Source organism: Cyprinus carpio, chromosome A11 (genome assembly GCF_018340385.1).
Source record: "Cyprinus carpio isolate SPL01 chromosome A11, ASM1834038v1, whole genome shotgun sequence".
In the NCBI taxonomy this organism is placed as follows: Eukaryota; Metazoa; Chordata; class Actinopteri; order Cypriniformes; family Cyprinidae; genus Cyprinus; species Cyprinus carpio.
This window is the reverse complement of record NC_056582.1, coordinates 2,677,180-2,687,772: the sequence shown is the minus strand read 5'-3', so window position 1 is coordinate 2,687,772 and position 10,593 is coordinate 2,677,180. Positions and strand designations below refer to the sequence as shown.

The 10,593-nt window shown below is 41.2% G+C and overlaps 2 protein-coding genes across 2 annotated transcripts; both read right to left on the bottom strand.

Annotated features, from left to right (window-relative positions):
• Positions 1-218: 218 nt before the first annotated feature.
• Positions 219-6,229, bottom strand: LOC109081239 (serine/arginine-rich splicing factor 6-like). Its single transcript, XM_042765875.1, has 6 exons — positions 5,991-6,229; positions 4,399-4,545; positions 2,907-3,024; positions 1,592-1,794; positions 1,413-1,484; positions 219-1,325 (listed from the first exon to the last, which is right to left on the bottom strand). Exons 1-6 carry the CDS (start codon positions 6,095-6,097, stop codon positions 863-865), a joined length of 1,110 nt encoding a protein of 369 aa, XP_042621809.1. The 5' UTR covers positions 6,098-6,229; the 3' UTR covers positions 219-862.
• A 68-nt stretch (positions 6,230-6,297) lies between these two features.
• Positions 6,298-9,127, bottom strand: acot8 (acyl-CoA thioesterase 8). The gene is made up of 6 exons (XM_042765874.1): positions 8,894-9,127; positions 8,581-8,717; positions 8,275-8,500; positions 8,043-8,200; positions 6,877-7,068; positions 6,298-6,720 (listed from the first exon to the last, which is right to left on the bottom strand). Exons 1-6 carry the CDS (start codon positions 9,025-9,027, stop codon positions 6,605-6,607), a joined length of 963 nt encoding a protein of 320 aa, XP_042621808.1. The 5' UTR covers positions 9,028-9,127; the 3' UTR covers positions 6,298-6,604.
• Between the last annotated feature and the right edge of the window lie 1,466 nt (positions 9,128-10,593).

Genomic DNA, 10,593 nt, shown 5'->3' with positions numbered 1-10,593 from the left:
TGTTTCAGTTCAGCAGGCAATCAGAAAGGTTATCACATCTACCTTCGTTATAATGATTAATGGACTGGTTTCTCCAGGGGGGCAGCAGAGAGGAAAGATGTTTTTACTGGAGCACATTATACTTCAGGTGCAACAAATGAGGAAGAAGCATTAATAGTCTTAATATATGGTCAATATCTGCTCATATTTCGGGAAAGAAAACAGCAGCAACACTGGAAACCAATGAAATGTTTATTTAACTAAAACACTGGAAAATGTTCAAAAACCAATTTAAAAATCAGATCAATCTCAAGAAATCACACTGCAAGTGATGGATTAAACTTTTTGTAAAACAAAAACAAAAATACATATAATTCAGGATGATTCAAAGCACAAACAGAAACAAAAAGCTTCCAGGAAAAATATCAGCATGAGACAGTTATGACTGACTATACAGCGCGGAAGCATTTTCATAGCCATCCACTCAACTATCCCATCTCAACTACACAAAAAGACAGCTGCAGAAGTAGGCAGACATTCTATCAGTTATAACGTATTGTTACAGCCTCCCTGAACCTCACAATAAAGAGCCTTTTAAAGACACCCCATACCAAAGAGAGTCGAACACAAACAACGACCTGAGCGATGCTTACACAACTAATGACAAAAAGAAAAACAAATTCTAATTTGACGTATGGGGGGGTGGGGGGGGGCCTCTGGTATGCAATTTTGTTTTCATGCAATGTTGAAAACAGCAGAGTTATCAATACTACACTGGCCTGCAGCCTCGTCCAGCATGTGGTGAATGTTCATAGGCTGTGAAAGATCGATTAACACTGAGCTGTGCGTGACATTCCTGCTGCGCAAACCAACCGGCGAGACCCTAGTCTTGAGAGGCAGATCGAGAGCGGGAACGAGACGCAGAACGTGAAGGAGAGCGAGACGCAGAACGCTTGCCGGGCGACTCAGACTGACGGCGGCTCTCTTTAGGGGACGGCGAACGAGAAGTGGACTTGGCCCGCTCTCCATTTCCATTCTCCCTTGGAGAAGCAGAGCGGCTTCGGGACTTCCTACTGACCGACTTCTCCTTGGAGCGGCTCCTGGAATCTCTCTCTGACTTCGCTCTGGAGCGGCTCTTGGAGCGAGATTTGCGGGCATCAGAGCGAGAGCGGGATTTGTGGCTGGTGGAGCGACTGCGTGACTTGTGCGTACGCGAGCGGGAACGAGACTTTGACTTCCTGGAGCGGGACTTTGTAGGGGACTTGGAGTGAGACTTTCTCCTAGACCTGGAGCGGGACTTGCGACCAGACCTGGAACGAGAGCGGTGCTTGCTGCGGGACCTTGAGCTGTAAAGCACAGACACAAGCTACTTAGAAAAGCACTCAGAGTTGCATTTTAACCACAAACACACACACAAAAAAGCGCCATCTTACCGAGATCTGGACCTCGAACGACTTTGTGAACTCCTGCGACTCTTGCTGTGAGAACGGCGTCTGCTGCGAGACCTATAAAACAAAACATCCAATTCAAATGACCAACAGAAACACAAGACATTAAAAATAAAGAGAAAGAAAGACCAAGTGAGATGAAAAGAGGAACCTGAAGGCCTGACCTGGACCTGCTCCTAGAGTAGGAGCGACGTCGTCTCGGTTTGTCCTCCACAAGACGGATTTTTCTTCCGTTGATATCAGTGCCATCCAACTTGTCCACAGCTCTCTTCATATCAGAGTAGGAGCGAAACTCGATGACCCCCTCATTGGTCCGTTCTTTGTGGGCGTCAGCATAGGTCACCTCTCCAGCTTGACGCATGAAGTCCTACGGTCACAAAACAACAAGGCTTTCAATTACAGACACAAAGGTTTCTCAAAACACAAATGGAGACTATAATCCATTCTCATTTAATTGCACTTTCAATATTCACTTTTTTTTTGCTGTCACAAAGCCACACATGGAACTATTCTGTATTGATCACTGCCAAAGACAAGAATGATTCAGGGGCATGAACAGCTCAAAGGTAGGGCTGGGCAAAAAAATCGAATGTGATTTTCATGCGCATCTCGTCAGTAAAGACGCTCCTGTGATTAGTAGTATATCTCCAGCACGTGCGTTTAGATCAGGGCTGACAGGTTTTCATAACAAATCCTGCCCAGTTGCTTCTCAAAACTAGTCCAAAACTAGTCCAATCACGTTTTTTTGGAAGCATCCCGGGGTTGCTTTTTTGGATTGGTAATATTCACATTTTAGGGGCTAAATATCACGTTATTGATATTGGGGTCACTTCAACCCGCGGACATGAAAAACAACTGCAGACTTGGCAACACTGGTTCAGGTGGAGCGGGCATTACTACACAGAGCCGTAGTCCACCGACAAGCTACACAAAATCTTTCGAAGAATCGCCGGCGGTTTTAAAATCGATTTTGTGTAGACTGTCAGTGAATCATGGCTCTGTGTAGTAAGTGCCAACCAGTGTTGCCAAGTCTGTGGTTGTTTTTCATGTCCGCGGGTTGAAGCGACCCCAATACCAATAACGTGATATTTAGCCCGTAAAATGCGAATTTTACCAAGGCAACCCTGCCCATATATTTTAACCCCGGGTGTATTTTTATCGGGGGAAATATCGGCCGGAGCGAAACGCGATTGGACTAGTTGAGAAGCAATTGGGCAGGAACCTGGCAACCCAGATCTGTACGCACGTGCTGGAGATATACTACTAATCACAGGAGCGCCTTTACTGAGGAGATGCGCATGAAAATCGCATTCGATTTTTTGCACAGCCCTACTTAAAGGTCCAGCAAAAAATTGGGGAGCAACAACTGATGGTTAACTATCCCTTCAAATGTGGCTCCCAGGAGCATAGCAACCTCAATTCAATCGAGTCCAAAAAGAAGAGGGTTTTACTTGGGGACACCTTTGAAAACAGGCTCACCTTGAGATCCTGCCAGCTGCAGCGACTGGACAGGTTCTCCACTATCAGTCGGTACTCCGTGCGAACCGGAGGTCCATATTTCTCTCGTCCGGTCCGGCTCCTGCTGCTATAACCACTACTGCCTTCAGACAAAAGCCAAGAGACAATCAGTACAGAATTAGACGCAATCCAGAAAGCGCACAAGGCAACCTCTTCAGACATCTGCATAAAGCATGACGTCCAGGCATGAGAAAATGAAGTCTTCTTTCCCACCCCGCTCAATAGTCAACCCAAATAAACATCATAAAACTTCAGCACCACATAGTTCTGAAGGGAACGACTACTGTGGAATTATTTAAAACAAACTAAATAAATCTTGACATATGACCGCACTGGATTTGTTCAATCAGTCCCTCAGAAAGGGTCAACGGTCACATTGCTGGTCTTCACCCAACAGCTCAAGAACAGCAATGCTCTGGACGTGAATACCGCTCCAGGCGCCACAGGTTTTAACGTGAGCCCCAATTATAAAGACAGCAAACGAGTACACAACACCCTCATGAAAACAAACAGAAGGGGAAAAAAAAAAACTAAACTTACATTAGATGCTGACGTGTTATCTGTCTACTGACAGAACAGCGAGAGCACAAGACACATAGCAAGGGAAGCCCATTGCTCTTTTTAATAAAGAAAGTAAAATGAAAAACTAGTGGGTAGCTACATTCGTTTATTCTGACCAATATTTCGTTCAACATAAAAACCAATGGGTTTCCTCACCATCACCCTGGTCTATTGGCAAAAGGCAGCTGTCATCATGGCTTCCGGTTAGGTCAGCCAAGGGTCAAAGGGCAAAGGTCACACACACATTGTAAGGTGAAAGCCAAGGCCAAACGGGACAGGCAGTCATCTTAGCCTCAATGGACTCGGACTCAGCCCGCACCGGACTCTTTTAAATTGAAACATCAAGGACTTTTGTTAATGTTGAATTCAGATGTAAACACAAAATCGCATCGTCACACGTCATACTGTTTACATGCCAGCGAGGCTTCAGAACACAACTACAGAGGATTCTATTGGCTAGAATAGATTTAGAGATGGGCCTATAAAGAGTGGAAACAGCATGTAAACATCTTTAGTCACTCTCCCTGACTTTTGAAGAGTACTCAAGTTATACTGCACATTTATATGACCCTTGGCGTTTAAAACGGCCCAAAACTACAAAAGCAGAGGCATCTTCTGAGGGATTCCCATTTAACAAGGTCACATTTCAAGATCAATTTCATTAAAAAGCATTAGATCCCAGAAGCCTTCCATCCAGAGCCCAGGCACTGCAGACTTGAACAGAGACGTGTAGTTAGTCACTGGATGCACTACTGCTTTGAAAGGACAGTCCACTGTAAACTAAAATAAAACACTGTTATTATTCACCTCCACTTTTTCTTCGTGCCTGAGGGAGGGGAAAAGAGGGGAATGGTTTTGTAGATTGTATTTTGTGCGAGACTGTACTTAGTGCGCATGACGCCGACCGTATAAATCTCGGTGTATCCGTGGTGGTCTCGCGTGGTTCATGTTGAGTGGTTCACGGTACAGATCTTTACCGTTCAGCTCGTACACGGCATCGTCTGCGTCACGGGTGTCCTCAAACTCCACGAACCCATACCTGAAATTAAGCACAAATGTATTCAACAAAGATCTCCAGCAATGGCGCGCGCTTTAAAGCTTAAGTGTACGGAATACCACTGAAAATGGCTCCATAGGGAATGTGCATGTTACATTCAAAGGGCATTAAAGTGCGCGAGACGTGAACTTAAATAGTATTTATTACAGGGGTATACTGTCACACTTCTCTAGTAAGTTTCATGAATGTGCATGTTACATTCAAAGGGCATTAAAGTGCGCGAGACGTGTTTGCTGGATGTCAGTAAAATACACTGTTCAGTGCACTGATGTCAGACTCATTTTGGATAATTAGATTTGTTATTTAAATTTATACATTATTTTTTTTTTTGTTAAGTGTTTTTTATATAGTTCGAGTGATAATTTTGGAATATTATATTTTGTTTTGACTGGTGCTGTACTCTTTTTCATACACTAATATCGGCCTATATCGATATTTCCCAAATAAGCTTGAGACTGCAGATTCATTCGACTGCAGGCGCTGAACAAAGAAAATAAAGTAAAAACCCCATTTATTATTATGTTTTCTGTCTTTTGTTAAAACTGTCATGTTCGTTTCACTCTTTTACTCAAACTTTAAGCTACAAATCAAACTGCAGTTCCGGTAAAGCCCTTTGTCTTTCTGTCCGAGGTATTTTAGCTACAAATCAAAGCTGTTCTTAGTGTACCTTCATTAAAGCCCTTTGTCTTTCTGTCCGATGTTCAAATACTCTTTTAGCTACAAATCAAAGCTCGGTAGCTTAGTTTTTATTGTGAACAAAAAAGCCTTCCTAAATAATAATAATGACAAGGTTTGGACAAACTGAACTGAATGAGCAATTATTTTATCCAACTGATCTGTCCAATATATATGAAGTGACAATATAGAGTTTTGGCAGGCAAATAAAAACATGCTCGGTGTCAATCTAAGACCAAAACAGGCGCCATATTGGCAGCGCGGTGTGTTTACACGCTGTCCATTCTGTCAAATGTAGTCGGTCATCCACGCATACAGTAATCATGCACGGGGCTCATACTGTACGATGGAGAAATATCAACAGACCTATCACAGTATAAATAAATAAATAAATCTACTGAAGTGCGTTAGAAATCATGCGGCGCGTCGCTGTAGCGTTTGTCGATTAAGCTCTACACTTGACCAACTGTTACATAAACGACCACAGTTCGGAATGGTTTATTTATGGTGTCTCAGAATCGCCGAACAATTGAAAAGTTTTAGTAAAAGTCGTCTGGTCGCACGAAAGCACAACAACAAACCAACCGCCATCTTGAGCACGCGCTAAGAGCCTCGACCAGACGAGAACAATCAGCAGGACACACAGAGCAATCTATCAAACACATTAGAAAATAACATATTCTTAAATGAAACGCATCGGAAACGTAGAGCTGTCGTCCTCAGGACCGACGCCGCGGGCTCCGCGAACTCACCCGTTCTTCAGATCGATCTCTAAAAGCTTCCCGTAGCCGCTGAAAAACCGCTGTATGTCCTTCTCTCGCACATGATAGCTCAGCCTGCCGATGTACACTCGCGGCATGGCTAACGTTCAGTAAATATCAATAAACTCACGGACCCTCGGTAGCTTTGAACGCTTGCCGAACGGCCACCTAGCCGTTATAACAACGGGCACGCAGAGTCGACGTCACTTCCGGCGTGCTAAGCGCGTTCGCACTGTAGCGGCAGACAGTGACGCGTCGAGGTCGAAACTGAAAGAATGCAAACGTACAACACAACCTGAGATTGTTATGTTTATTGATAATAATTATAAATTATAATACAAATAATTTAGACTTGTGAAAAATTGAGATTGAGAACTCGGTGTATAACAGCGGAGCTAGTGTCAGTGAAGACTTCAAGTGTAATTAAACACAGACAGACTATAAAGAATAAAGTCATTTCTGCAATTATGATATACATTTTTAAACAGGATTTAAACCGGTTTGTGTTGTTACACTGCCTCACTGATTGTGCGTTGTTATATAAGAAACAATAAAGTCAGTCTTGCAACTATTGTAAGGCATATTTAACAGTATATTTCCATCCTCTACAGTTTACTCTGAGAGACCGTCTTCACTCGTATCACTCCCTCTTGTGCACAGGAAGCTGCGAGAACACCATCCTGTCTCCACAAGCGGCCCTGGACGAAGCCTCTGCTGCCTCCTGACAGGAAATAAAGGTATCTTAAATATTAAAACATCTACAGATCACAGCAAGTTATTATGATCAGCATGTATTGAACTGCTGACCATCCTAGACACGTCATCAGGCGCAGGACTGAAAACATGTACGAGAATGGACAGAGAAGCGGCTGCTGACCTGACCATGGGCTTTCGCATTCATAGAGCATCCACTCATCGGCTCTGAATGTGCTGTGAAACCACATGGCATGATCCAGAGAGGCTGAAAACTGGGCCCTGTGACGTGGGTGAGGTAACAGCGCCGTGCCCAGGAAAGAGTAGTCCGACACATACGCTGCCACACAGCAGTGCAGCTTCATATCACCAGCTCCTGAAACAGCACACACAACTAAATCTGAAATATGTGACATACAGTCAGACGGTCAACATCGAAAATAAACACAAAAGGGTGAACAAGTTTTTTTTGGGGGGATACATTAAGATTATTAGGCAAGGAATTTTAAAAAGATTCACTTTTCATTTTTCAGAGATTGCAATCACCAATATGTAACTATATTTATAATATGTAAGAGCAGAGTGTAACCAAAACCAATGTATGTTCATGAGAGGATTTTCAAGACTTGAAGACTAAATTTTTTTTTCCAGGTAAGCAGTTTAAAACCCTTGTGAAAAAGACGTGTGCTTGATTCTATTGAATGTGTACTTCTATTTTGTAATATTAATGATATAAAAGGCCACTTAAGTATACTAAAAGACACTTTAAGGACTTTTATGCACACTTTTAAAAAGTGCAGACTGCATTAATGGAAAAATTAAAGGTTTACTTTAAATCATGTTTTAATAGTCTTTTATTGTACACTTATTTCGATGTGTTGACTAACATACTAAAGCACGTGTAACATACTGTATAATCAGAATTTTAACTTTAGTGTGTTATTTGATGCAACATTTGTTAAGAAATTCCAAATATGCTAAATTACAACATAATCATTACAAATGTATAATTACAAATACACATGATATAGAAGTTTGAATAGAAATTACATTAAAAAATATATTTAAATTGCTTGTTTAACCATATTTCAAAAACAACCTAAGTAATTATAAAATTACATAAAATGATGCTCTCTTTTTCTCAAGGGAATTCCTGGTATTTTCAGGGAACCCTGAATAATATAAATAATAATAATAATAATTTGAGGTTCGTCCATCTGAAAAGAAAAACACTTGCACTTTTACCTTCATAACTATTTGGATGGCATATCAATTACATGACACTTATCACAAAAGCATCATTAGGTGTTTTTCACTATAAAGAAGTGGTTGGTGACATGCTCATTATACCTATATGCCCTCTCGCTCGCACCCAGAATAATTTCTTCGGTTCCATGGCAACACGTCTATAAAAATCAGGTGGGTTGACTGGCTTGATCTCTATAGGAACTTCATCAGCAAGGATTTTATTTAAACCCTGTCGCGTATTGTCTGCCAGGTTTGGATCGCTGTAAAAAAAAAACGAAAATCACATAAAAGTGTGCCAAACAGGTGTTAATAATGCACATTGTTTTGTTGAGACCTGAGGTAGTGCTGAATGAGTTCCTCTATGGTAAGCAGTGTGTCCGGCGGCGGGACGGAGGGCATGGTGAACTGATGCTCCAGGGGACTCGGCTGCTGCATGTGAAACGACGCCTGACAGATCAGTATGGGCTGGCCGTGCTGAATGGCTTTGACAGATCGCACACAGAAACTGCGGCCATCCCGAGTCCTTTCCACCTGGTACAGCACAGGAACCTTTGGGTCCCCTGAAACACACAAGCGTTGAAACAATAAAAGGGAAACCAAACTTTCCATATGCATAGGCCTATATGTAATTAGAACTGACCTGCTCTCACAAAGTAGCAGTGCAGTGAATGGGCATAGAGATGCTCACTCACAGAATTGGCTGCAGCTACAAGAGCCTGTCCAACAATCTGGCCCCCGAAAAGGCGTTTAGTGCGAGGAACCCAGTGATGTGTCCCTCTGTGAGAGAGAAAAACATGGTATTTTTTGTTAGTGTGGAAGGGGCTTCAATACTAGCAGCTACTATATATATATATTCACAGAAAGTGAAATGACTCGTTCAGACTTGTGTTGTACTGAACTGCTAATACAGGATATCTTAGAGCCATTATATTTTGAAAATGTCATTTGTTTACCTGTACAGGTCGGTGTCGAGCTTGTCTAAATTCAAAACACTTGTAACCAGAACACTTCTGAGATCAGCTTCACTTGACTTAGACACATGGTTTACTACAATATCTACTCGAGATTCACTACCGCGTTCAGCCATATTTACTGTAGCTGTGTGGAGATGACAGGGTTGCCAGGTTTTCAGAACAAAACCCTCCCATTCGCTGATCTAAAACTAGCCAAATCGCGTTTCGAGGCGGGGGTCCTCGTTAAAAATCGCGTTTCGGGAGGTAAAATACACATCTTGGGCATCCCAGGGGCTAAATATCACGTTATCGGGGACGCTTCAACTGGCAACAACAGTGTTAAAGTAGCCCCATTCCGCGGGAAAACCGCGGACTTGGCAACACTCGCGTGGAGGGCGGAAGCGATTCAAAACCCGTTCAACGATTCATTTGAGCCGAAAAGTTCACGTGAGTACGCGTGGCGTGTCACACTCTTTAAATGCCGTAGTTAGTTATTTTTTTTGGTAATTATTGATGTTGTTGTGTAATTGCATAGAGATGGAAAGGATTGCACTAGTAATGGGAGAAATGAATCCTTCTGAATCTTCGATTCAACTGAACCATGATTTGAAGGTTGGTATTTCCGGTTCGAACTTAGTGGTCGTTTCTGTTGGTCAAATGCTAATCATTTTTGTATGCCTATATGCAATTTTCTTAAATCTTCAGAATCTTTGCAAAATATCCTGGGGCACAGCTATGGAGCTTGTCTCTGTAGAGGACATTATATGTTAGTGAATTTCTCTGAGACCCCAGTTTAAGTCTGGATGTCCTGAAAAGAGCACATTCTGGGCTTTTTCTTTAGAGATACCAAATATTTGTAAGTTTCTCCATGAACACTCCCTCTGCTCGGTCTTTAAAAATAGCTGACATTAATTTAGTGATAAAATGGTACATCCTTATGGAAAAATGATAGTATTTAGTATAGTATTAGTATAAAATCTGATTAATTTTAAAACTGTTTGTCATAAATTAACAACACAGGAAAATGTTACGGGGTTTCAAAGTAAAATAAGACATCCTGTTATGAAACTGTTTGTCATAAATTAACAACACATGATGTTGTTACGGGGTTTAAAAGTGATATTGGTTTTAGTGTTATGAGCATGTTTATTATGCATTTTGGGAGATACAACAGATAAATAGGAAAATAAATTATATATCAATATTCTTGTGAAATATTAGATATTATTATTATAAACCTGGCCAATTATTACTCCCATTTTTACACTTCTTTTTTTCATCATGCTGTCCCAACAGCACATTAATGTGCAAATTAGGTACAGTATATAGATAACATTGTGTTTACTGGGAAAACAAGTTTATGGAAAATGTACACACATATTGCATAAAGTTGCTTTAAATTTATATTTTGGGAGATACAACAGCTTTATTTTTTTTCATATCTGTTAGTGTTATATGATTGCACCGGGGGGGGGTTCTGAGAGTAACGCAATTTCGATTCTCTGTATGTATTGTACATAAAAGTTTATGGAAAATGTACACACATATTGCATAAAGTTAAATGGTATATCAAATAATTTTGTTATATCTTTTATAACATAGTTGAGAATCATAAAAAAAAAAATAAAAAAAATCCTGAAACCTAAAAATTGATTAGTGATTAAAAAAAAAAAAAAAAGAGGACAGAGGACATAGCATAA

Excerpts from the sequence above, each read along its gene's own strand:
- LOC109081239 (XM_042765875.1), bottom strand. The coding sequence starts at position 6,097 with ATGCCGCGAGTGTACATCGGCAGGCTGAGCTATCATGTGCGAGAGAAG. Across the intron at positions 3,025-4,398 it reads TTATACGGTCGGCGTCATGC|TAGTGGTTATAGCAGCAGGA; the intron begins GCACTAAGTACA and ends GTCTGAAGGCAG. Across the intron at positions 1,326-1,412 it reads CGTTCGAGGTCCAGATCTCG|CTCAAGGTCCCGCAGCAAGC; the intron begins GTAAGATGGCGC and ends TGTGCTTTACAG.
- acot8 (XM_042765874.1), bottom strand. The coding sequence starts at position 9,027 with ATGGCTGAACGCGGTAGTGAATCTCGAGTAGATATTGTAGTAAACCAT. Across the intron at positions 8,718-8,893 it reads CTCGACACCGACCTGTACAG|AGGGACACATCACTGGGTTC; the intron begins GTAAACAAATGA and ends TCTCTCTCACAG. Across the intron at positions 7,069-8,042 it reads GCGAGCGAGAGGGCATATAG|GAGCTGGTGATATGAAGCTG; the intron begins GTATAATGAGCA and ends GTGCTGTTTCAG.